Here is a 27,850-nt window from a genome sequence, read left to right as displayed (position 1 = left end):
CCGTCCGCGGAAGATGTTTCAGGTCCATTAGGCACGAAAGATGATAGGGAACCCTGTATAGAGGGAAGGTTCTCTTTGATCTGCTTTCCGTGACACTCCAGCGAGGACAGAAAAGCACAAACAGCACTCCAAAGCCAACCTGCTTATCAAATGCAAAGACGTCTCTTTCTGGGAGCGGGAGCAAAAATTTTAATTAACTCTCCACTCCCCCGTGTGGCTACGCAATCTCCCATCACACCTGGAGTGCTGCTTAAAAAAAAATAATAATGGAGCCTGTCCTGTGGTTCCCCGGCTTGTATAAAAGGCATTCATTCGTGTTTACAGCTCTGTTTTCCTTTGTTCCCTGCGATTTCTCTGGCGTCCGCACATCAATGAAAGACACAGGCGTCCAAAACAACCTTTCTGTACCCTCCAAAAATTATGAAATGATGACCACTGAGTGTACTTTAGGAAGAAATACATGTGTCTTTTTTCATTATTTTCTTTTTAAGACCCTCTGTGCAGGGAAATAATGAGGAGGTAACACGTTGGTCCAGTGACAAAGTCCACATCCTGAATGTCAGTACGCTCTTCCCCTTTTCTCCTATTTCAACTTGTGGAAGCAATCTGGGAGACAAGCAGCTTAAGAGAGAGGACTTGGCTCCTTCCATGCGATTGCAAATGAAGAGAGAAATTCAATTTCCCGTATCGGAAAAGCTCGTGGGATCAGCTCGGGGACTGGGGCCTGCCTGCTCCCTGCTCTGTCCCGACAGGCACAAGGCTGAGCCCTCGCCTTCCACCCAGGGAACAGCCCTGCAAAAAACACCTGTGTGGCTTTTGTAACTCGCTATCCAAACACTAATGCCCCACACTATTGGCAGGGTGCATTTAAATGACGATCCACTTATCAGTTTTAGATATCTTTTGATTTCCTATCATGGGAAATAGAAGCTTATCGCTCCCATACACATTTCTTACTTCTTCTTTCTTAGTGTCCCAAAGGGTTATAATGTATTTTTAATTAAATCAAAAGTAGGCATTTACGTTCTTACAACTTCGCATCTATTGCTCAGCTCGAGCTGGTTAAGGAATGCACTGTGACAATTCCTTCTTTTTTATATAATCTTTTCTTTTTCCTAGACTTAATTGTGACCTTAATTTTTTTTTTCATCTGCCTGACTGTGCAAGACTTTATCACTAATTTATTCCATGTGTTCCAACATCTCTATTTTATGCCCTTCAACTCCCATGTGTTTAAATATATTAGTTCTGTATTTTCCACTGGAGACATCCTTTCTGGAACTTTCTGTAGCCTTGCTCCAATCTGGTCTTTATGCCTGGGTTATCCTTCTACCGCCGTCTATGGCTGGTATTTTTTCTTTCTTGGATTCCTCCTCATTTTGCTGGAGTACATCCTCTAGTGGCTCCTTAGAAACAATGCCCTGAAATTCATCCGAATCCCTGCATTCCTAGAAAGGTCTTTGTCTTCACCTCTAGCAGTTTGGGTACAGAAGTCTGGGCTGAAATATCTTTTTCCATTAAAGTTTTGAAAGTATTGCTCTACTAGCCTCTAAATTTGCAGAATTGGTCTGTGATATCTATTTTGATTACTAAGAATTTGAATGTAACCTGTCATGTTGCTTTTTAGGATATTTTCCCCATGAAGTTCCAGAATTTCACAATGTGCCCTGGTGTGGGTCTTTCTTACTCAGAGGGCTATATATACTTGATGGTTTTGCAATCTGAGGACTCCTGTCCTTCAGATTTGAAAAGTCTTTCTTTTTTTTTAAAGTGAGAGGCTGGGAGATAATGAGACTCCTACATGCGCCCTGACCAGAATCCACCCAGCAACCCATCTGGGGCCTATGCTTGAATTAACCAAGCTATTTTTAGCACCCGAGGCTAACACTTGGACCAACCAAACTATCCTCAGTGCCCATGGCCAAAGCTTGAACTAATCAGCCAGTGGCTGCAGGAGGGGAAGAAGGAAAGAACGGGGTGAGGGAAGAGTAGAGAGAAACAGATGGTTGCTTCTTTTGTGTGCCCTGACCAGGGATTGAACCCGGGGCATCTATATGCCAGACCAACACTCTACCACCTGAGCCAACCAGCCAGGGCCTTTTTTTCCCTTTGATAATTTATTTCCCTCCTCTATTTTCTGATTTGTTTTTTTCTTTCTGGATCTATTAATCAAAATGTAGGATGATATTTTAATTATATTACCTTACCTTCCCTGCCCCACTCTCCTATTTTCTTTTTTCTTTTTGTATTTTTTTCTGAAGTGAGAAGCAGAGAGACAGACAAATAGACTCCTGCATGTGCCCTACCAGGATTCACTCAGCATGCCCACCAGGGGGCGATGCTCTGCCCATCTGGGGTGTCACTCTGTTGCATCCGGAGCCATTCTAGCGCCTGAGGCAGAGGCCACAGAGCCATCCTCAGTGCCTGGGCCAACTTTGCTCCAACGGAGCCTTGGCTGCGGGAGGGGAAGAGAGAGACAGAGAGGAAGGAGAGGGGGAGGGGTGGAGAAGCAGATGGGCGCCTCTCCTGTGTGCCCTGGCCGGGAATCGAACCTGGGACTCCTGCACGCCAGGCCGACGCTCTACCACTGAGCCAAACGGCCAGGGCTCACTCTCCTATTTTCTTATCCTGTGTTTCTATTTTACCCTCTGGAAGGTTTCCTTCATTTTATAGCCTTTTTAAATTCTTCTATGGCCCCAAAAGACCCAAGACCTCTTTCTTGGCTTTGGACTGTTTTCTTATAGCATCTTGTCTTTGTTTCACAGCTACATGTATTTCACCTCTCTATGTAGGTGGTTTCTTCTGATCCCTGCATTACCTGTATAGTTACCAGGTTGCAGAAGGCAGAGATGGGGGCCAGAGATCTTACCACGCTGTGTAAGAACGTGACACCAAGGCCCCATTTTCAGCTCAGCAGTTCATGTCCCACCATTCCATGGTGATTCATGCTTCGAAGACCAGTTTTTTTCTCAAGTTCTGCTGAAGAGAATGGCTTCCCTCACTCTGCTCAATCAGTTAGCATTCCTCCATGCTCTTCCCATCTTAGAAAAACTTGTTAAAAGTTCTCATCTTCTACTTCTCCTTCTTTTGATCTTTTCACTCTGGTGGGTGTACATCTATCATCTATCTATCTACAGCCAATTTTCATTATTCATGGGAGGTATGTTCTATAACGTTGCCACAGAAACACTGCATTATCAAATACCGAACCATCGCTTCTAAGGGAAACACAGGGTCAGGTTCCTGCAAGCCTCTGATCACATCTTCATCTCCTGATCAATACAGGAGCTCGTTTTGTGTGTATTTCTGTTTAAAGGCCCCTTGTTTCATACACATTGTTGATTCATTAACCTTGAACTCACAGCCAATAAACTGACGAAGCTTATCTAACACATAAATAAAGTCTACCGGAAAGTTCTGTCCGTTTTTGGAATAAAACAAAATACAAATTTTTCTTACCGTCAATAAACTTTATTAAATAATATAATTGTCATTATTATTAATGATTCTTGCCAGCATGAGGGCAATTTGTATATCCCATTTTTGAAAAATGTTTTATCTTTTGATGCGAAAAATTTAACCAGCACTTGTTTGATACCTTCTTCATTTTTGAATTTTTTGCCCTTCAAAAAATTTTGTAAGGACCAAAACAAGTGATAGTTAGAGGGTGCTAAGTCCAGGGAATATGGTGGATGCGACAGACATGCTTCTGTAGCATTTCTTCCTTGTTGAAATTCGTAAAAATTACGGTGGCGTAAATGAACTTTATCAGTAGCCATGGGTACACTATCGCTTCACACATAAGACTAACATGAATCAACTTTGTTTTAGTTAACTTGCTACATCAGTATGTATACATTAAGTGATAAAAATAGAGAGGCACACATGCGCCAAATAAACGTGCTTACTTGTCGAAACTTGAGATAGAAACGGACAGAACTTTCCTGTAGACCTTATATTTTCCCTGGAAGGCGCATACGGAGGAACCCTAGACGGCACTCCAGCCTTATGCTTGGGGACATTTTAAGCAGTGAAATCACCAAAACAAAAAGCACAAAAGTGTGAAAAGCATGGCACTAGTAGGTCACAAGGGGCACTTGCTTACAAGAGGAGCTGAGACAAGAGGCAGACTGACTCCTTAGCTGGGAACAAGCATATCGGTGACTCCCTATTTTTTGCCACTGCAGAGATCCACTCGTGACTATGACAGCACCATGGGTACTGCTTTGGGGATTACAAATAAATCTTAGAAAGTAGGATTTGCAAATATCGACTCTGTGAATCATGAAAACAGACTCATCTATCTACCTACCTGTCATTCCTGTAGTTAGTATCATTTCACTGGGATTTTTCAGAAGAGAGAAGAAATACATGCTTGTGTCCAATCACTTACATTTAACTCAACTTATTTTAATTTTTAAAGGGCCTACTGGAAGCCCTTTCTAACTTAAGAGCCTAGGAGCCGTAAAGTAAAAATAATAAATTTGGTGACGACGCGCATGACAAAAGACAAGCGTGGGGAAGTCAAAAGACAAATGGCAAAATGGAGAAAATATCTGTAGTTTGTATAACAAAGAAAAAATAGCTCCTAAAATTGATTAGAAAAAAAAATCAGCCATTCAAATGTTAAAACGGGTAAGAGGAGGAAGAGAGTCACAGAAAAGGAAATCCAAAGGGCCACTAAGTAGGTGAAAACAACACCCCCTCACAGTAAGGAGAATGCAGATTCAAACCTATCACACTGGTAAAACCCCAAGGTCTGATCTGACAACCGCGCTGTTGACAGACTGTGAGGAAGCGAGTGAGTGTTCTCAGGCACGGCCGGCAGGCGTGCAAACCGACTGGACCTCACGGAGAGCAATGCCACAGTCTCTCTCAGATGTACAAATGCTGAAGTCCCCTCCCTTATCTGTGGTTTGGCCTCCATCAGTTTCAGTTACCAACGGTCAACCTAAGGCTGAAAATATTAGATTAAAAATTTCAGAAATAAACCTTTATAGTGTGCTCTGTTTTGCGTAGCATGATGAAACCTTGCGCTGTCCCACTCTGACCCTCCGAGGATGTTAACTGTCCCTCTGTCCACCCTCTGTCCACTGTGTCCACGCTGTGTGTGCTTCCTGCCCGTGAGTCACTGAGTAGCCACTCGGACATCAAAAAAGAGAGACACTACATTCATATAACTTTTATACAGTATACTGTTATACTTGTTCTATTTTCCTTATGATTGTTAATCTCATACTGTATCTAATTTATAAATTTAACTTTATCATAAGTTTGTATGTACAGAAAAAAATAGCAATATAGGATTTGAGACTATCTGCTGTTTCAGGATCTATTTTGGGTCTTGGAAGGTAACCCCTGTAAGATTAGGGGGACTACTCTTCATTTACCCTTGGACCCAACAGTCTCACTTCTGGGAATTGATTTCATGTATAAAAAAAATGGTGAATGTACAAAGTTAGTCATCAGAGAGCTGCTGCAACAGCAAAACAATGAATACCACCCACGTGTCCATCAGTGCGGGGCTTGCTGCTCACGTGCTGCCCCGAGGCACACAGAACAAGGAGAACAGTGAGGGGGGCGCGTCCCGTTTTAGACAGGCTGAGTTTGAGGGACTCTGGGGAGATGGGGGGGCAGCTGGGTGAAATGGGGCCGGTGGTAGGAAGAATAATGCCCCCCACCCCCCCAACGATGTCCCTATCCTAATCCTTGGGGCTTGGCAATGTTACCTTCCATGGTGAAAGGGGTTTGGCAGGTGTGATTAAGGTAAGGACCTTAAGGTGGGCTCAATGTAATGAAAATGGCACTTAGAAGAGCGAGGCAGGAGGAGGGTCAGTATCAGGGAGGTGAGGATGGACAGAGGCGGGTGACTGGCTTTGACCAGTGGCCTCCAGAATTAGCCAAGTCAAGGGACAGGTTCTCCCCTCAAGCCTCCAGACAGAACGCAGCTCTGCCAACACCTTGATTTTGAATCTCTTAAAGCCCATCTTGGACTTCTGGCCTCCAGAACAGTAAGAGAATCAATGTGTGCAGGAGTGTGTTACAGCAGCAACAGGACACTGATACCCAGCTGAAAGCCAGGGAGAGGTCAGGAAGAAGATGAAGACGTGGAGGCGTCCGCCAACACAGGCTGGATGAAAACTTGGGGAGGCGCGGGGGTGGGGGGCTGCGCATGGGCCTCCTGGTGGGGGCGTCAGTGGAAGCTGAGTAAAAACACTGACGAACGGGGTGGGGGGCGGGGATCAGGTCCTGGGCAGCTCAGGATGAAAAGCAGGTTTAAGATCTACTCCATCAAATGGCCCAAGAGGGTAAGCCACAGGATGCCTGAAAAACCATCTCTGGGGTAGACAGCGAGGTCTCGGGAGGACACAGTCAGGACACTTCCGGAGTGAGGTGGGTGGCAGACGGCAAGAGCCTGAGCAGCGGCTGGTACCCAGGACTAGACAGGGCGGGTAAACATGGTCTCAGGAAATCTGGGGTTTGTCTTGACTGTGCCCAGGCTCAGCAGAAAAACCCTGGCCACAGTGGCACATGGGGAAGGTAACAGTCATGCCCACAGATGACAGAAACAGCTGATACGAGGGCGGGGCGGGTGGAGAACAGCAGGTGGAAAGGAGGAACACTGCACATCTGTATATCAGAGGGAACGGGGATGCCGTAACATCGAGCAGTACTGCAGAAATCCTCAAAGGCTAGACGGTATTCGGAGCCACTACTCATTTACGAATCTTCACATCGAGTCAACCTAGCTCTGTGCTGGGCACCTGAGAAGCAAGATGAGTAAGCCTCTTCTCCGTCCCGGGAGACCCTGGTCCTGGGGGTTGGGTGGGAGTGAGTAAGCATATGGTTCCCCTACCATCTGGGAGCCTCCATGAGTAGTGGGGGGGGGGAGGAAGGAACGACTTGCCCCTTCCTTCTCTCTGGGGAAAAGGCAAACCCCTCAGAGGCCAGGGAGGCTGCAGCAGCCCTGCCTCGGGGCTCTCACTCTCCCCTAAGCCCCCCTCCTGTAGGACCACTGCCTCTGCCAGCCCGAGGGAGGGGCAAGGACACCGGGCTGGCTGGAGATGTTGTTTTCCTCTTTGTTTTACACACAATGCCCCAGAAAAACATTTTGCTGATATGTAATTAGGCCAACATAATAGAGTCTAGAAAAGCAGTCAGTCTCATTTTAGACAACTTCGGCTCTCAGGACGTTCAAAGAGAATACGTTAGAAGAAATAAATGCTTAGTTCTCAGATATGGAAAGGGGGCAGATGAAAATACACGTGGTGCAGAGAAGACTACTGTTCCCAGACTCTACCCATCCCGGTGGCTAATTCACACGATTGTCTGGTTTTCTCTGCCACGCAAGCCAGGCAACGAACTCTGTAGCCCTGTGAGAGCCCACCAAAATAATAATAGTGCTATTAGTTGAGAGGCACTGTCTGAAAAAATGGCCTCAGTGATTACCTCCCTGTATCCAGGCCTCTTCACAACATAATACTGCCATTCCACCCCTGAAGAGGGAGAGTCCAGGCTGCTCTTGTGACTTGCTCTGACCAACAGCATGAACAGACGTGACATTACGGGACCTCTGGACCTAGGTCTCCAGGGACCTGGCTGCTTCCACTTGCCTATGCAATCAGAGGACAAGCCCAGGCTAGCCTGTTGGATGATGAGACACATGTGGCCCCAACTAGCAGATGTGAGAGACGCCATCTTGGGCCAGAGAGCCGCCAGTTAGCCCATCAGCCACGGCAGCAGCCTGAGGGAGCTTAGCTGAGATCAGTCGAGCCGAGGCCAGCTAGCAGAATCACCCAGCTGGCCTATCACTAGCAACAATATAGCTTGTTATTTTAATTCACTAAGCTTTGGGGGTGTTTTATGCCACAGAAGAAGCTGATATACTATTATTATTCTGGGAAGAACCGAATGCCCAGGCAAATCCTTTTGGAGGAAAATCCTAGCGAAAGTCACCTTGTCTGATTGGAGTGAAATAAAATGTAATAGTCACTACTGAATGGAATTCTGTGTCGCTAATTTTTCTTCACACTCGAAGCTGGCACACTGGAACCTCATTTCCTCCGTGCCAGATGTACTGTGACTCTGAATTACGCCTGGAACCCTAAAGTCTAATTTATGATGACCTACGGTGAGGCCCAGCACCGCCACCAGCATGCCCTGGGAGGGACAGATAAAACCCCACACCAGGGAAGGGCGTCCTAGCTCGAACGCTGCCCTGGCTTCTCCTCAAGGACCACGCACAGCAAGCTGGCAGGGAAAGCAAACCTGCACACGTAAGATAACCTTCTCCTGGATTCTAGGAAAGGGTGGGGTGGGGGGGGACTTGGTCTTGGTAGGTGCAGTGCCTCTGAAGTCATATACTCGAAAGGTGGGAAAGGGAAAGGCGTTGGGGGGAGGGACGGGAGAGCATGGAAAACATATTACCAGACCTGTCTGCTGACATGCACCTGCCTGGGCGAAATGAGACCCGCCAGAGAGGTGTGTTACAATACGGGGCTCAGGTTACGCTGGAGGCGGTAAGGCAGGACTTTTTTGGAGGTGCAGGGAGTGAGGGCTGCGGCATACTCTGACCACTAACAGGGACCGGAGCTTCTGCAGCTCTGCGTGCAAACAGTTAAAACAACTCCAAACTGCTACATCCTGTCTGCTGCTCAGCGGGGACCTCATACTGAGATAGCACGGGGCTTACATCCTCCAGAAGCTGACATTTTATACAAACTGCATGCATCGGGGTGAGCGCGTCCTGCCCGGCAGGCTTGGAAACAGCTTTGTTTGATAACAATTAAACTCGATACATTTTCTCCATCCAGGGACTGGCCAAGCCCCTCCCCCTTGCTTTGATGAGGGAGGAAAGGAGGCTTTCTGGAGTCAATAGGATTTGCCACTTGATGACTTTCTCCTTAGGTAACTGGGGATGACGAAGGAGCATATGTCCAACTTTTCTTTCTTCTTATTTATTTTTCACTTTACCTACGACCTAGAAATGAGAGGATTTCAAAAGAGCTTTCTCACAGTATAAATAAAGGTGTTTACTTTGGAGTAGGGGACTGGAAGTTTGTCAGCAAAAACTCTAGGACTTAAAACTACATCAAAGTGCCCCACCGTCAGCCACAGTAGATTCCTGACACCTTGCCAATAATCATAAAAATGCCAACCCAGAAGAGACGTCTCTGAACAAAGGTGGGTTCAGAATCTTAACAGAGGAGAGAACACGGCAGTTAAAGGGTTATGCCACTGTCACCACGCAAGCTAGCAGCAAACAGAGCCGCTCCAAGTGCTGTGCTAGGCTGTATCAGCCTCAGGCCTGTTCTGAAAAGAACGTGGGTTAAGAATTGCGACTCTGTGGGATGCTCGATTTTCTCTCCCTGACTTGCTCTGCCTGGTAAATTGCAGGTGCCACAGCCCCGCCCTGGCATTTGGTCAATATTGTCTTCAGTCAATATTCTCCTCACTGTGACCCAGTTGTCAGCGTCTTGTTGCTATGGTTACCGTGATTCTAACTCAGCCCTCTGTCCTCCTGCTCCCCTCTCCCTCAAGCCAAATGATGTTGCACTGATCCCACAGCTTGTCCTCAGAGGACCCTGCTCCTGGTTAGTGTGCTTCCAATAGGGCTTCTGAGATGCTGGGAGCCGCCAACAGGAATAGGCAACCTTCAAAGCATGTCACCATGTTGGGTACCCCATCACCTCGAGTCCTTCTATTTCTCTCTGGCTCCCTGGTCTGCTACAGGAGCAATTTTCAAACTTTTTTTTTCCCTTTTAATCTCATGACAAATGACTAATTACTAAAATTCTGCAGCACACCAAAAAAATATATTTTTTGCCGATCTGACAAAAAATAGGGGGGGGGATAATTTTTGATTCATTCACACCGAATGGCTATTATTACTGTGTTGGCTGTTGTCATTATTTTATTTGGCCATCTAAGGGGAAAGAGGTCAGTGCCCCTGCCTAAATAGTCAGGTGTTGCATGTGGCACACCGGTTGAAAATTGCTGCGCTAGACAGTCTAGATAGAGATAAATCCACCAGAGCCTGTAACAGATGCATGCTGGGGTTTCCGTCAGCATCGGGACTGTGACCCACCCAAGGACGAGCTGATAAAGGGAAAACCAAAGTCAAGAAAATTAAAATGGTGTCAGGGAGATTGGCCAACTCTACTTGAGGTCTTCTAGAAAATTCCCTTCTGTTTCTGGCCTACTGCTTCATCGTATTTATTGCTTTCTCCTTCACTGGAATGCAATCTCCATAAAGGCAAGGAGTTCACCTTATTGCCAATGAATCCTCAGCTTCTAGAGAAGTGCTTGGCACAAAATGAGGGCTCAATAACTAGTTGTCAAGTGAATGAATGAACGCCCCTGTTCCTGCATTTCTGGGGTAGTTTCTGCCACCCCAACGTCTCATATCCTCAGTCTTACCAACATTGCTGTAACTCACATCCAATGTTGATGAGACAAAAGTTTACCATTCAAAATATGAGTTAATCGGCTAGGATAATGTGATACCATTCTTGGGAGGATTCCGTATGTGGAAATCGAAACTATTTTCATGTATGAGAATGAAATGCACAGGGACATATGCTGGTTGTCAGCTACTAAGGCTGTTTTATGTTTTAGCAAAGATTGCTAAGTCACTAAACTGCCCATACCCAGATTCATCCACTCCCTGCATCTGTGCCTATGCAAGGTGTTACAGATTGTCCTCTCAAGAGAGAGTATCTATTTCTCCACCTCTTCCATCTGAGCTTGGTTTTGTGACTTTCGTTGGTCAATGGGAGATTAACAAACATGATGCAAACTGAGGCATAAAATAAGCTAGCTCACTGGGGCTCCTGGAAACCCTGACTGCCATCCGTGAGGGAGCCTGGGCTAGCCCACTGAATGTTAAGACACGCAAGGCCCTGTGTCCTGGTCAACAGCCAGCCATGTGAGCGAAGTCACTCTGGCTCATCCAGCCATCAGCTACCGCATGAGAGAGCCCAGGAGCGATCCACGTCGGTGTAAAGCAACTTTTCAGCTAACCCAAAGAATTATGAGCTAAATAAATGGATATTTAAGGCTATGAAGAATGGTATTATATAGCAAAACTAACTGATATAGACTGTAACACAAAACATCCAACTACCACTTAATAAGGACAAGTCGATCTGCTTTTTCAAGGTGACACTGTCCTCATCTGGGAAGGTGACTCTGCAGAATCCTGTGGTCCAGATAAGTTTCAAATAGGTTAATGTTTTTGTGATGATCCCATTCCTCACCTTCCTGCCAATGCTTCCTTCTGAACAGCATCAAGAATCATCACAGTGATATCCAAAGTAAACTTTGTTTTGATGGGATTATATAGCTTAAAAATGCATGAACCTTTAAATCAAAAAATGATATGAAGTACAATAACCAAGCTAAAGAATATTTAGGGTTTATTTTTTTATTTTTATTTTTTAATTTTTTTTATTTATTCATTTGTTTAGAGAGGAGAGGGAGAGACAGAGGGAGAGAGAGAGAGAGGAGAGACAGAAAGAGAGAAGGGGGGAGGAGCTGGAAGCATCAACTCCCATATGTGCCTTGAACAGGCAAACCCAGGGTTTCGAACCGGCAACCTCAGCATTTCCAGGTCAATGCTTTATCCACTGTGCCACCACAGGTCAGGCAGAATATTTAGGGTTTATAAGAGCAAGAACATGGAAATCATCTAAAATCCATCAATAAAAAAATAAAATCTATTAATAGAAAACTAATGAAATAAATTAAGATATAATTGCTCATATACTGAAATACTCTACAGCCATTGAAAGGGATGAAACAGAATAGTATGATCCCATTTTTGTAAAAAATATGCAATGTACACAGACTATATACAAAAAATATACATGAAGATGTTAGGTTGTTATGTGGCTATTTTCTCAGTAATAAGAGTAAGATAAGTTTTCTTTCTTTTCCTTATTTGTGTTTTCTAATCTATCTTCAATTACATGTATCACTTTTTAAAAACATCCCTATTGAGATATAATTGAAGTATCTAAAATTTCACCCATTTAAAGTATAGAATACAATGGTTTTTAATATAGTCACTGAGTTGTGCAACCATCACCACAGTCTAAATTTAGAATATTTTCATCACCTTCCCCAAATTCTTATACCCATTAGCAGTCACTCTCCTCTCCCTACTGCCAACTTACTTCCTATTTCTAAAGATTTGCCTAATCTAGACATTTCATATAAATGTGGTCTTTTGTGACTGGCTTCTTTCACTTTAGGAAGTTTTCAAGGTTCACCTGGGCAGTACTTTATTCCTTTTTGCTGCCAAATAATGTTTCACTGTATGGATATATCATGGTTGTTTATTTGCTGACCATTTGATGGACATCTAGATTGTCTCCACTCTTTGGATACTATGAATAATGATGCTATGGTGATTCAGGTATAGGTTTTTATGTTTACACTTCTCTCAGATATACAGAACAGCGTGGGAGGTTAGGAATACTGACCCTTCACACAGTTGAAAAATCCAAGTTTAACCTCTGACTTACCCAAAACTTAACATTAATAACTTACTGTTGAGTGGAAGCCGTGCCAATAACATAAACAGTCAATTACAACATATTTTGTATGTTGTATGTATTATATATGGTAGTCTTATAATAAAAGCAGCTAGAGAAAAGAAAATGTTATTAAGATCATAAGGAAAATAAAATATATTTATAGTATTTATTGAAAGAAAAAAAAACCTGTGTATAAATGGACCCAAATAGTTCAAACCCATGTTGCTCAAGGGTCAACCATATGGCTAGGGGTGGAATCGCGGGGGCGCAGGGTAACTGTCTATGTTAAACATTTTGAGGAACTGTCCATGCATCATTTTTGTAAAAAGAACAGACCTCTTGGCCTCATGAGACTAGCTCTTGAACAGTCTTAAGTCAAATTTGCCAACTGACAAAAACAAAGAGACACTTCCTTCCACCTTATCTAAACAGGATGTTGAAGAATTCTGCCTCAAAGAAGCCACTGAGAAGAAACGGTCCACGGCACGTCCAGATTATTAAACCTGGAAGGGATCATGGTGGTCTTCCAGTCCGGGCGTTCTTAGGCTGGCTGATTTTTTTTTTTTTTTATAAGCAGGTCCCTAATTTCCACTCCCAGGCCTACAGACACTGGATCTCCAAGGGTGGTACCTGGGAATGCGTATTTTTAATAAGTCCCCATGTGATTCTGATCATGAACAAGGTTTGTGAACCACTGCTCCAGTGCCTTCTGCCCGAAGCAGGAAGACCACCTATTTCACTCCTGAGATAGTGACTGAAGAGCTGAATCACACGCTATCTGAATCGACTACCTGGGAGGTGACAGCTACAGGCTCCATCCAGCACCTTCCACTGCTGAATGGTTCCAAATGAGCTCTCCAGAGGGACCTAGGTTTTCCTCTGTAATCACGGAAAACAGGGTCTACCAAAGGCATGGAACCAGCTGTATGAGTGTCCTTGTTCTTTCCTCCTCCAACACAAACCTGCCCTATTGTTTTCAACCATTTCCATGTGTATGTATCCTCTATTACTGTCCCTCAAATATGGTGCTCATCAAATATGACAGTTGTGGTAGGGCATAATATTCCAAGTCGGCTGGCACCAGACTGAAGAACAGAGGGTGCATTTTTTATACGGTCAGTTATCTCTTGTAAGTTGTAATAACCTCGTAGTGTTCCATATTCTCAACCAATGTTTGCAGAAAACTTGTCACACAAAGAGGTTAATTTGGATGAAGGGAGCATGAATATTAGAAATAGCTAGTCCTTGACTCAAGGAGTTTGTTTGCACAGCAATTTAAGAAATTAAATAACTCTCAGGTAAGGTGGAATACGCTAAGTGCCAAAGCAAAGGGAGAACAAATCAGGCTCATGGTATCAAAGGGGACTCTACAAAGAGCTGGGCCAGGAAAGGTAAGGATCTTCAAGGTGAAGACTTGAGGCAGATAAGGGGCTGAGCAGAGGGGAGAGAACAAGAATGGAGGAACAGAGGAACAGAGGGTGTGATCTAGAAAACCCCACTTGGTCATGGCCTGGGCCCGAGGGCATTTAGGGCCTTGGAGCACTTGGAGGGGAGTAGTAGGTATACTGGTGACCTGTATTAAATTGTTTTCCATTAGAATTGCTATCTAATAAGCTATTCTCTGTTCCATATTATTGATATTTTTTGAACTTATACACAATTGGCTTTTTTTGGTTTTTTTTAGCAAGAGAGAGAGAGAGAGGGACAGAGACAGGAGGGAAAGAGATGAAAAACATCAACCCGTAGTTGCGGCACTTCAGTTGTTCATTGATTGCTTTCTCATATGTTTCTTTTTTTTTTTTTTTTTTTTTAACAGGTGCTCTTTTTTTTTATTTTTTGGGGTTTTCTTTTATTTATTCATTTTAGAGAGGAGAGAGAAAGGGAGAGAGAGAGACAGAGAGAGAAGGTGGGGAGGAGCTGGAAGCATCAACTCCCACATGTGCCTTGACCAGGCAAACCCAGGGTTTCGAACCGGCGACCTCAGCATTTCCAGGTCGACGCTTTATCCACTGTGCCACCACAGGTCAGGCCTCATATGTTTCTTGACATGGGTACTCCATCTAAGCCAGGAACCCCTTGCTCAAGCCAGAGACCTTGGGCTCAAGCCAGCGACCTTTGGGCTCTAGTCAGCAACCATAGGGTCATGTCTATGATCCCATGCTCAAGCCAGTGACCTGCGCTCAAGCCAATGACCTAGGGGTTTCAAACCTGGGTCCTCAGTGTCCAAGGCCAACACTCTGGCCACTGAACCACCACCTGGTCAGGCAGCAATGGACTTTTCTGATACTTAAATGTATCCTTATTACATTTTATTGGGCTGGTTTTGATTCAACATTGCTAACCTAATAGATAATGAGATTGGAAAGGGTTTAAGAAGTCAAGGAAATCTATTAAAAAAAAAGGAGTTGGATTAGGTAAGAAATTTTCAAGGCTTCTGTTTCTTTATCTTTTTAAAAAAGAGTGGGGTGCTTTCCACAAACATCAACTGTCATCTAATTTAGAAACTCACCATGTAAAAACAGGTGGACTCAAGGAGAGATTTTGTTGACATTGGTGTGCGTGGGTTGTTCAGAATCTTCCCAGTTCCCCACTCGCAAACATGCCCCGGTTCTCTGCCCCCCATGCCCAGCTAGAATGCCTTTGTGGAGCCCAAGAGCAGCCTTGTTCTTTAGATCCCGATAGTCACTCTGCACAGCCCGTGGCCTCCCAGCTCTGGGTCTCCCACAAGTCCACCACCCTCTACATCTCTGCACAAGCCACTGAGAAATGACGTGAAGCAGGACACAAGGATGGCATCACAGGCACTATGAACAAAGACCTCCCTCCAGTCAAAGCGTGACTTTGCTAAGTGGAGCTCTTCAACCACGTAGAGGCCCTTCCTTTGGTTTTACTAAAATTCTTGGCCAATGAATACAAAAATGAACAAATTCCAAAGAAAGACAAGGAATGACCACTACAAGAATACCTGTCAACATTTTATACTCACTGATTTAATATACTAAGTTCTTTCTGAAGAACCATTTGCCCTGCCCTCCTCTGTGGCTCCCAGACTGTCTCTGCACTTAAGCAGTTCTGATAAGGGGCCCTCACGGAAAGCGAGAAGAAATGCAGGCAGTTCCCAGGAGCAAAGACCAGCCCCGGGCTGGCAGACAACAAGAAACAAACACAACCAGGTCTACAACCAGGAGGAACTGAATTTGGCCAATAACCTACATGAAATTGGGAGTCGATTCTTCCCCCAGAGCCTCCAATAAGGAATGCAGCCCTGTTCACCCCTGGTTTCAGCCTTCTGAAACCCTAAACAAAGGACCTGGTTGAGCCCACCTGAACTTCTGACCTATAGAAACGGTAAAATAAATTCGTGTGCATGTGTTTAAAGCGCTTACATATAGCATCGCCTCCCACTGTTATAATCTCAAACACACTGGAAAAACTTAAAGATCAAGCCCTTCTCATCACATTGAGAGTTGACTCCTTATCATTCTGTGGTACACACTGTAGGTTCTTAAAGCACACTATTTAAAAAAATGCATTTGTCACAAGATTCTGAAAATGTTACAATTTCTTTCACCCTCTCTTCCTTTGCAGCAAAGCTCTAAATGTAATTAACATGCTCCATGTTCTTCACCAGAACACACACTTGCCTCTTCCTCTCATCAGCTTTCTAAAGTTCCTGGTGATTTAGGGCCTAACGCCACCCCTCAGGAAGCTTGACAATGAAGAGAAATTATTTATGGGTGTGGAAAGGCCAGAGGGTGTGCATTCATTTCTAATGACTGCACTTCTTCCCCCCAGTTAAAGAAATCAATCCTTCCTGCCCGAATTTCCTCCATTCATCATGTTTTCACAGTGGCTGACACACAGTAGGAACTCAGTATTTATTTGTTAAGTTTTTAAAAAGGTCCAATTCATTCATATAACTAAATTTTGTACAGGAAGTGAAATATGGGTGTTTGAAGGAACAGGACAATTGAGTTTACAGAAGAATCAAGTGCCGACAGAGATTAAAGGTCAAATCCTTCCTTTCATCATCCCACTATCTGAGTTGTCACCAAGTTAGAGGTATTCTTTAAAATACCCCTGGAAGCATCCTCTGCCGTCCTAGCCCCACTCAGTGCAAACACTCTTGGCTGCCAAAGCCACCAGCTAGTTGGCAGCCGAGGTCCCCCTTCCTAGCTGACACCCTCTCCAGCCCCAGTTAACCCCAATGCTTGACAGTTGACATGGGTCTGTGACCCAGCCCTGGCCAATGGGGCTCCAGGAAAACTCTGCTTGGAAGTTTCTGGTAAAGGCGTTACTTGCTTTAAAAAAAAAGGGGGGGGGGTACACGGCAGGAAAGGGACTCTGTTCTTCTCAGCTGTCATCATGTTCACATGAGACTTTTGCAGCCACCCTGGGCCTAGGATCATGAGGAGGGACCTGGCAGACAAGCTGAGAGCCAGAATGCAGGGAGGCGACAGCACGTGGCCCCTGATGATGTCTTCAAGCTGTTGAGAAAGCTGACTCTGCAACCACTCCACCTTCCTCCAGACTTCCTCCTCAGCAAGGTAAGATAAAAAATCCTTACTGTTTCAGCCACTTCTCTAGTTGGATATTCTATCGACAGTAAAAAGCATCCTAACCAACATCCACAACCACTCCCCTATTCTCTCCCCTTGGGGCCTCTGCCCAGGCTTTTGTCTGCTGTCCCCCATTCCGGTCCATCTCTCCAAACACACCAGAATATACAGAACGGCTGCATCCCTGATAAGATTGTACCGTCCTTTATGTAACCATTCTCCTGTGGATGGATATGGACCACGCTTCCTTTCTTTCTATTACTACTAACACTGAAATGGTGTCCTAGTATATGCCTTCGTGTGACAAAGAGTGTTTCTCTAGGAGAGGGGCCTGAGGTGTGAATCTGCTGAGTCATGGGTAGGACAGGCACTTAAAAAGTTTTTTAATAGAGGTTGGCTACCTGCTTTCCAAAGCAGACCTCCAACTTGAATGCATCAAACCTAAATGAAGTACATCTGAAGGACAAAGTGCTCAGCCTTACCGTTCAGCACATTGGTGGGTCACTATCAAAACCGAGGTGGGACACAAGGAATCTGATCAAAGTAAAAGCCCTGAGAGAGCGGCTAGAATGATTGATGGGGACCCTGAGCAGCTCACAGACCTCACCTGCGCTGTGATTGGCTCTGGGCCAGTAAAGAAGTGGAGTTACATTCTCCACAGAGTTGAGCCTTCAAACCCCATCCTTCCACAGCGGTGGTCACTCTCAGGAAAAGCTTCCATATCACAGGAAGAAAGCAGAGCACTCCTGTCTTTGGCACAAAAGGCTATGATTTCACAACCAAAATATCAATAATTATCTTGGGGAAACTGTGGCAATGAAAAAAAAAGCCAGATGGTTTAAAAAGAACAAATATTGGCACCCTTGTCAGAGCAGGTGGTGGTGAATTCTAGATACCAAAGAAATGGAAGTGACTCCGTGGCAGATCCAAGTGTAGGTTGTTAAAAGAGATGGTTGGAAGGTCTTGGAAATAAAAGATTGACCCCAGCAGCCCGCAGAAGCTGACGAAGAACAAGTAAAACCTAACAATGCGTTGTTGGACCAGGTTACGGGACAGGTGGGATTGGAGGCATGCCCCAGCAAGAACTTCAACAATTACAGAAATGCATCTTACCAAACCTCTCCTGAGTCCTTCAGGAATAAGAGGGTGACATGTTACATGGAAGAGAAGGGCCATCAGTAACCTCTGCAGAGGGGTTTGGGTGGCATTAGGGATTGGAGGAGAGACGCCCACAGCATGCCAAAGGTCGTGCCCCCCACCCAGTCTGTTTGACATTGGATAGGACAGGCGCCACCCAACACACGAAACCTTTCGAGAAACCAAAACTGGGATGATCCCTCCCAATGTAAGGTGATATAATCGTGATCAAAAATGTCTCAACAGGCCCTGGCCGGTTGGCTCAGTGGTAGAGTGTTGACCTGGCGTGCGGGGGACCGGGGTTAGATTCCCGGCCAGGGCACACAGGAGAAGCGCCCATTTGCTTCTCCACCCCCCCTCCTTCCTCTCTGTCTCTCTCTTCCCCTCCCGCAGCTAGGCTCCATTGGAGCAGAGATGGCCCGGGCGCTGGGGATGGCTCCTTGGCCTCTGCCCCAGGCGCTAGAGTGGCTCTGGTCGCGGCAGAGCGATGCCCCGGAGGGGCAGAGCATCATCCCCTGGTGGGCAGAGCTTCACCCCTGGTGGGCGTGCCGGGTGGATCCTGGTGGGGCGCATGCGGGAGTCTGTCTGACTGTCTCTCCCCGTTTCCAGCTTCAGAAAAATACAAAAAAACCCAACAACAACAACAACAAAAAATGCCTTTGCTGCTGACTTATTCGCAGTTCTGGAAGCACAGTTTGTAAGAAGCACTGATGAGCTAGGAGGCATTCAAGGGGACAGAGATGGAGAACGCTCTGTGGCTCAAGGGCCCCGGTGGCATCCACCAACTGCGGGGCTCTCAGGCAGAAGGGCGTGCCCACGCACAGAGAAGAGGGTCTGTGACTCCTGACCTAGTCACCCCTGTAGTATTTCCCTTCCCTTCCCAGGAACTATCCTTTCTGCTCACACTCTAGATTGTAAACGCAACGAATGTAAACATAACACCCATTATAAATGCCCTTTGGATGGACTTTTATCCTACTCACAACTGCTTTTAATCTGGGGCCGTAGAGTTCCAAACTGAGAAGAACACAATTATTTGCATTTGACTTCACACTTGCCCTAGCCCGACCTCCTCTGTGCTTTCAGAACAAGGTCAAGGCAAGAGGGAGAGGATCTAACCGATCATACCAGGTGACTGATAAAAGAAAGTGGCCCTAACTTATTGTATGCCAAGTACAATGTTCACATGCCATCTTTTTAAATGTATTTATATCTCTTTCAAATCTCACCAACTTTAAGAGGTTGTTACCAGTGTCCCCATGTACACTCTTGAAAAACGGAATAACAAAGAGGGCGTGATATACTTTTCACACACTCAGCTCCTCAGTGGGGAGTGTGTGAAACTAGGATGCACACCGGTCAGACTCTACAATCTATATTCTCTCTCCAACATATACCACAATTTGCAGAGCCGTGAAGAGCGAGGTAGGTCTTCTTGTGTGAGTGTGCATGTGCATGCGTGTGTGTGTATGTGTGTACAGAGAAGGAAGCTGAACTGGAATGGCACCTCTGCACACACAGCTGAGCATATTAATACCCACAGGAGTAAAGAGGTAGGAGAGCGACAAGTCCGTGCCAACCATGATAAAAGAGAGACAGCTGCTCACAGCTGTTTAGTGGTCACAGCTGAAGAGCGCACGGGCAAGCCCGGCAGGACGGCGGTTGCCAGAAAAGCAGGGTCAACAACAAGCTAAGAGGAACCTGCCCAGGGTTTGAACAGGAAAGCTCTTTTCCAAAGCCAAAAGAGTGGGACCCCTGGCCAGGTAGCTCAGTTGGTTACAGTGTTATCCCGATACACCAAGGTTGTGGGTTCAATCCCTGGTCAGAGCACATACAAGAATCAACCAATGGACACATAAATAAGTCGAACAACAAATCAGTGTTTCACTTGCTCTCTTTTTTTCTTCTCTCTAAAATAAAGAGAAAGATCTTCCTCTTTCTCTTCTCTCTAAAACAAATAAAATAAAGTAATAAACCCCAAAAGGGTAGGAAGAGAGGAAGTAGCTAGACTTTGAGTGTGGCAGGTGAGGGAGCTGGACCAACAGCCACCCCTGGAGGGGCATGCAGAAGACGGCTGTCTGTGGGTCAGCAGAGGGGGTCTGATGGAGTCTCTTCAACGAGCCGAGCGTGGGCAAGCCTGCCCTGGACTGGACACTTCCGGGCAGTGCTGAAACATGCGGTTCCTCCAAGGCTGATTCAAAGTGGGCTGAACAGGAACTCTGCGGGCAGAGCCTGGGAGCTGTCTGTTTCAGAAAGCCCTCCAGGTCATTCTGGTACCAGTTCAATTTGAGAATGTTGGTCTACCCTCGGGCTGAACCAAAAGGCTTGCAGCCCAATTCAGGAAGTTATTATTGGGGGGGGAGGGTCTTGGAGAACAAAGATGAATATCCCTACGCCAAGAAACTCAGAGTGAAGAGAGAAAAGTGGATAAATAAAAAATGAGCATAAATAGAAGCCCAATAGGCTTATGTGCAGAGGATTATGGGAACACAGAGGAAGGGTCTTTAAACCTGAAGGTGTCTGAGAGGCTTCCTGGAGGAGGTGACCTTTGAGCTGATTCCTGAAGGCTTGCCTATATCCATAGGGGTATAGTCTGCCCCAGAGAGATCTACTTTCCGTTTTCCCTTGAGAAGCTGATGCTGCTAAAAGGGACTGCTGTCTCCTTCCACTGTGGAAAATTTGGGGATGCTCCACAGACACTGGAGGGCAGAGCAAATCTGAAGACCTGAGCAGGGAAAACGGGCGGACAGCACCAAAACTATCAACCCATTTGTCACTGCTGCTGTGAAAATTAAGAAAATCTGTTTCTGCCTAACTGGATGCCAACCACAACCGTAATTAAACTCTGAAATGTGCTAAAATGAAGGCCCAGCCACCGGTGGTGTGCTGGTAAGTAAGCCATTACATCTGGCTCTCCAGGGGGAAGCACCCTAATTTCTAGTGTTTGCCACTTTCAAGCTACCCGTCTGACTGAATTCATCATCGAATGTAAAGTTGGGAAGAGACACGCAGAATAGGTTTTGTAAGCCGGTGCATACCACGGGGCTTATCAATCACAGGTCTCTAAAATCCTAGTTCTTTTCCAGATTCCTGGGGTAAAAACCAAAGCATTCCTGGAGAGTGAGTGTGTGTGTGTGTGTGTGTGTGTTAATGGGGTTGGGGACAGGGAACAATGAGGACAATATCCAGACCTAGTATCACCAAATAGATTAATGCACAGACATATAAGAGGTCAAGAAGGAAAAGTTCAAACAACTAAGAAATAAGATTGACAAACCTAATGAAAACCAACCTGCAACCCCAAGAAAAGTTCCTGAATAAATGTTAATCTTTTCTGATCTAACTTCTTAACCCAGGGCTCAGGAACCTATGGCTTGTGAGCCAGATATGGCTCTTTTTATGGCTGCATCTGGCTCGCAAATTTTTTTTTTTTTGGTACTTTTCTGAAGCTGGAAACGGGGAGAGACAGTCAGACAGACTCCCGCATGCGCCCGACCGGGATCCACCCGGCACGCCCACCAGGGGGCGATGCTCTGCCCCTCCGGGGTGTCGCTCTGTTGCGACCAGAGCCACTCTAGTGCCTGGGGCAGAGGCCGAGGAGCCATCCCCAGCGCCGGGGCCATCCTTGCTCCAATGGAGCCTCTGCTGCTGGAGGGGAAGAGAGAGACAGAGAGGAAGGAGAGGGGGAGGGGTGGAAAAGCAGATGGGCGCTTCTCCTGTGTGCCCTGGCCGGGAATCGAACCCGGGACTTCTGCACGCCAGGCCAACGCTCTACCACTGAGCCAACCGGCCAGGGCCTCGCAGACAAATTTTTAATAAAAAAATAATGTTAAAAATACAAAACATTCTCATGTATTACAATCCATTCATTTCCTACCACTCATGTTCATCGTTGTGGATGGCTGGAGCCAATCACAGTTGTCCTCTGGGACAACAACAAATTTTTATTGGATAATGCAGAACGTACATGGGTTGTTGTATGGCTCTCACGAAGTTACATTTTAAAATATGTGGCATTCATGGCTCTCTCAGCCAAAAAGGTTCCCGACCCCTGTCTTAACCCGTAAAAATGACCTCTTCGAATTAAAAAAACAAATGACCTTATTTATATCTCCCCCCCCCCCAACCCGCCACAAACATTTTACACAGTGTTCATTCATTCCAGATACACATCAAGGTCACTGTCGTTTCAAAGGCTAAAGAAGAGAAACCATTGGGAAACTCCTTCCATCCCCCTTTTAACACAAGCGCCTGGTGAGAGCGGCATCGAGGCTGTTTTTTTAGACCCGGTTCTTAAAACTGCGCATAGGAACCCGCTAGAGCACTTGTGAAAACACAGACCCCTGGGTCCCAACCCCAGAGTGTCAGATTCGGGAGATCCAGGTGAGGACCAAGACTCCGCATTGGTCACAGCTTCCCCAGTGCTGCCGATGCTGCCGGTGCCGGGAGCACCCTCTGAGAACCACCTTCCCAGCCGACTTTGGATCACTGCCCATCAAGTCATCTTTCCCGAGGACACCGAACCGCAGTGCCCTCCCCTGACAGCCGTTTTCACGCGCAGACAACGGGTTTCACACGCAGCTCCGTGGCGCACCAGCCTCCACACTGCATCTGTTTCTGGTGCAGGCGTGCGTGACCAAGTGTTAAGATTGAATTGCACGCTCAAGCTGTTTTAAAGGGATCCTCTAGTGCAGGAGGAGTCAACCTTTTTATACCTACCGCCCACTTTTGTATCTCTGTTAGTAGCAAAATTTTCTAACCGCCCACCGGTTCTACAGTAATGGTGATTTATAAAGCAGGGAAGTAACTTTACTTTATAAAATTTATAAAGCAGAGTTACAGCAAATTAAAGCATATAATAATAATTACTTACCAAGTACTTTATGTTGGATTTTTGCTGAGTTTGGCAGAATAAATGTTTATATAACAACTTACTATAGTTAAAGCTATCTTTTTCTTTATACTTTGGTTGCTCTGCTACCGCCCACCATGAAAGCTGCAGCGCCCTCTAGTGGGCGGTAGGGACCAGGTTGACTACCCCTGCTCTAGAGCCTCGACTGCTACCCTTGTTATTTCACGTTCCACCACCACCGGGAGCCTCCGCTCTACCACAGGTGGCGGCTGGGTGGACAGCACTGCCCGGTCTTAGAACTGAGGAAGTCTAGGATCCCGAGAAGGGGCTATGACTTGCCCTTGCCGGACTGTGCACTTTAAACCGAGCCTCACTTCCTTTGCACCTCATTTCCAGTTAGGGGCTCACGGGGACTGAAGGCGGGCGGGAGGAACAGGTGGAACCTGATCGCAAACCTGGTCATCACCTGATTCCCTACTTTCCTCCACACACACACGTGCCTCGGGGCTCCCTGCCCGGCTCTCACAGCCCCGGAGCAGCTGTGCTTCTGGAATCCCTGTTTCTGATGAGCGGTTTTTCTTTGTACTCTGTTGCTGTCCCACCTGCGTGCCTCCAACAGCCCTGAGGAACAGTGCCTTTGGGGTGCCCCATCCCAGCCACCAGGTGAGAGACTCACCTCCCAGCTGTACTTCTCAAAGGCACAAGGGCGTGGTGAGCGTGTGGCATCTGCTACCCGGTGGGTCCCGTGGCCCCACAGTCCTCGCAAAGAGCTGCATCGACCCGTGTCTTACTTAGGCACAGACCGCTGGGTCTGGCAGGGGCCCCTCAGAACACCACCACCCCGTTGCTCTCCCAGACCTGCTGGAGGGCATTCAGGAATCAGGCCTCTGAGTTCCAACAGCTTCTCCCTGTACAGCCCATGCGCTGGGTGGACAAGAGTAGAGCCTAAGCAGGTGTCCCCAAACTATGGCCCGCGGGCTGCATGAGGCCCCCTGAGGCCATTTATCCGGCCCCCCGCCGCACTTCTGGAAGGGGCATCTCTTTCATTGGTGGTCAGGTCAGTGAGAGGAACACTGTATGTGGCGGCCCTCCAACCGTCTGAGGGACAGTGAACTGGCTCCCTGTGTAAAAAGTTTGGGGACCCCTGGAAGAGTCCAGGCTTCCATAGCTGGAGAAATGCATCTAAAGTACACACCTAAGAGTCTCCGAAATAAACCAGCTCTTCCAAAGTCCCAGAAAAATGGAGCTCGAGGCATTCCTCTGCCCATGGCAATTTGGTGGCATAAATGAATGGATCAATATTTCTCAAAGACATCCTTCAGCACTTAATGAGTAATATTAGGACAGGGACCTAACCCCTCTGTGCCTCAGTTTTCTCATCTGTAAAATAGCAGCAATCACGGTACCTACCTCATAGGTTTATTGTGAAGAATAAGTGAGCATAGGGGCATGTCTCTTCTGAGGATACCTGGCAGAGGGAGCCACAGGCTCTAGCTCCAATTACGATGCTGCTCTTATTGTAACGGAAGCCACACACTGTGCATTTGCCTCATTTATGTCCCTTATGAGTTTTCAATTATATGCAAATAAATGAAAGAAGAATCTTTTTCCACTGAAGGTTCTGACACACAGTGTGTGTTTTTCCTACAGAAAGGGAACCGCGGGCCCCATCCTCCAACGTGGGAAAGGAGGAGCATGAAAGGACAGAAGGGGTCCTTGCCGGGTCTACCCGGGTCAACCAGCCTTTCAGGGGAAAGCCACAGCTGAGCAGCAGCCCCGGACAGATCCCGCAAGTGAATAAAACAATCCCCGTCCGGACAAAAGAGGCACCCCTGCCAATCCCACACTTACTTCCAGGACTGTCCATTGTTCGACAACAATAGCATCATAGCCCTGCCTGGTTTTGCTATCTTCTGTGGAAACAGCTTCAAAGATGAATACTCCATCTGTCAAACTGTGTAAGGAATCTGTGGAAAAAAAAAAAAGAAAAAGGCGGTGGTGATGGGGGGGGGGTCTGGAAACTGTCTGTGGCAGAAGCTGTACAAGCAGCAAAAATTTTCACTGCATTCATTAATAATCCCAATCAGAACATCTTTTCAGCATGTTAATTAAAGAAGACACACACAGCCATAGAGTCTAGCCCCATCAGAGTGAATGAGACTAATTTACCTCACAGTTCTGAATAATATCCTTGATTTATGAGCCCAAATTTCATTGTTAGCAATCACCATTTGATTTCATGCGTTTACCTTCCTTTTCACGCTCCAACATCAGGAGGCACTGGGGAGAACTTATTCAGGACAGAACACAGTCACTTCGAGATAGTTTTTAGAAGAAAACTATATTTAGGTGAGAGATCTTTTTCTTAAAGGGGAGAAAGATGTAACACCCCAGAGCTCAGTGCGTCAGACGCACTCGAGAGGGGCCAAGTCTTGGAAGTTCACGCTTTAGATAGCTCTTGTCAAGAGATGGAATTTGGGGGAAGAGGGGAGTTTTCCCAAATGATTTACCACTGAAAACGTTTCCTTGGGCACTGCTTTAGTCAACGTACCGCATTGTGAGTTCTGTACATTTAACAAATGTACATTACACATACAGCATGATTCAAGACTGCCTTGGGCAACAGGGTCCCTACCCCAAAAGAAGACATTAAGGGAAGAGCTTTCTGCCTCGCTCTCTCTCTCTCTTTTTTTTTTTTTTGTTAATGACTCCTGATGCCCTAGATTCATTTAGATTAGAGATTGTGGGAAAGAAGACTGGACTTAGAAGCAGGTGGGTTGGGTCTGTGCTTTCCCGAGAGAAGTGATGCGACCCCTTTCAGGGACTTGGTCTCTCATCTGTGAAATGTGGTGGTGGACAGAGAATCCCTCCCGGTCCCTAGATTCTATTCTACAAATCCCAGCTCAATTAGACTGTTATGGCCTTAATCCCCCCCACCCCAATCATATGTTGAAGCTCTAACCTCCAAAGCGACTGTATTTGGAACTGGGGGGCCTTTAGGGAAATAACAGAGGTCACAGGGTGGGTCTTAATCTGTCACATCTAATGTCCTTTTAAGAAGTGGAACAGACACCAGACCCTTCCCCTCTCCTTGCACTGAGGAGAGGCCATGTGAGGACACAGACAGAGGTAGCTGGCTGGCTGCAAGTCACTAGAGTGGTCTCACCAGAAACCAAATTTGCCAGCACCTTAATCATGGACTTCTAGTCTCCTGAACTATGAGAAAATAAACTATTGTTTAAGCCAACCCACACTGATGGTATTTTGTTATGGAAAAATAGGTTTAATGATATACTATTTTTATTTAAAAGGACAATTCATATAATAATGTGCTTTTTTTTTTTTAAGGGAGGGGAGACAAATTCAGAAAGTCCTACGGATCACACCAGAGCTCAGGAACTGCCAGCATTTTCCAGAACACAAAGAGAAAGACCAACAGATGTAAATACACAACAATCTTACAACAATCTCTAGCATCTGTCTTCCAACAGACCTCATAAACAAATTAAAAAGTTCCGCAACAAGAAAAATAAATAGCCCTGGCCTGATCGCTCGGTTGGTTAGCGTCATCCCGAAGCGCAGAGGTTGCTGGTTCGATCCCCTGTCAGGGCACATCCAAAAACAAAAAGATGTTCCAGTCTGTCTCTCTATCTCCCTTCCTCTCTTCCTAAAATCAAGAAAATAAACATTTAAGAATAAATAAATGGCTAACCTTAACACTCTTTATATTTTCAAAACTTTTACAAATCAAGTTGAAAACACTGAAACACCATTAGAAAGGGTAAAGGACAGGAACAAGCGACTAATTAATTCTCTCTTTCTCTTGACGTACCAGAATCGTGAGAATAAAATCAAGACTAAGATGACTGTCGGGGAGAGCAGCTAAGTAGGGGCTTACCCATGTGGCTTGCTTGCCTAATGAGACATTAACAGGTGTGATGCAAGCAGGAGCTTGAATAGCATTTGTGTGTGTGGCTGAGCCTGATCTCTTATGTCTCTGCTACCACTGAGAGGACATGCCCCAGCTAGCCGGCTGGTTCCAGGAAGATGAAAGACAGGTGGAAGAGAGCTGCCCCAATGAAGCTTAGCTTAGGTCAGCTGACCCACAGACCTGTGCGTGAGCCCATCTGAGAACACCACCTCAGCAGAGTTGCAATATGTGAGAAGAAAGTATTCCTGTTTTAAGCCAATGAGTTCTGCAGTGGTTTGTTACACGGCATCGTAGCAGTAACTGACTGATATATAGAATGCTCAACCTAAATCTAAGAAACATGAGACTAGTGTACTTTGCTAAGCTTAGGGACATTCCCGACTACTCCGGAATGATAGAGGGACCCGACTAGTTCAACAAACCAGGGCTGTGAACGTAATTTCTGACATTATTCCTATCTGACAAGATAATACTCCATTTCAGTTACGATCCTTGTGGGTTAATCACTGCCATGCTCTAGTTTTTATTTGTTTCCTGTCCTGAGAGTCTGTTATTAAACAGCCTTAGCGAAAGTCCCAAGCTTGCTCTCTCTGCTCTGCTAACAAGTTTCCCTTGAGTGTTTGCTCAACGCCCTCCTAAGAGACATTTTACAGAGGTGACCAGGGAAGAACAGGGCTGCTCTTCAGCTGGACTACATGACAAGTCTTTTGGGGTCCGGGACAAGCATGGACCATAGTCCAGCTCACTGTGAAAGCTCTGGTCCAGCTGGAGCCCCGGCCGCAGTAGGTACGGCCTGTGGAATGAACGAACCCCCGTCAATCAAGCTTTCCCA

The 27,850-nt window shown here is 46.0% G+C and overlaps 1 protein-coding gene across 3 annotated transcripts in view; it reads right to left on the bottom strand.

Annotated features, from left to right (window-relative positions):
* Positions 1–27,850, bottom strand: part of RFTN1 (raftlin, lipid raft linker 1) — a 204,253-nt gene that overhangs the window by 16,463 nt on the left and 159,940 nt on the right. For all 3 annotated transcript variants that reach the window (XM_066245356.1, XM_066245354.1, XM_066245355.1), the window contains exon 7: positions 24,939–25,054. In XM_066245356.1, the coding sequence (XP_066101453.1) occupies positions 24,939–25,054 (116 nt within the window). The remainder of the gene's footprint in view (positions 1–24,938; positions 25,055–27,850) is intronic.

The sequence above is a fragment of the Saccopteryx bilineata genome, chromosome 10 (genome assembly GCF_036850765.1).
Source record: "Saccopteryx bilineata isolate mSacBil1 chromosome 10, mSacBil1_pri_phased_curated, whole genome shotgun sequence".
Lineage (NCBI taxonomy): Eukaryota > Metazoa > Chordata > Mammalia > Chiroptera > Emballonuridae > Saccopteryx > Saccopteryx bilineata.
This window is presented reverse-complemented; position numbering and strand designations above follow the sequence as displayed.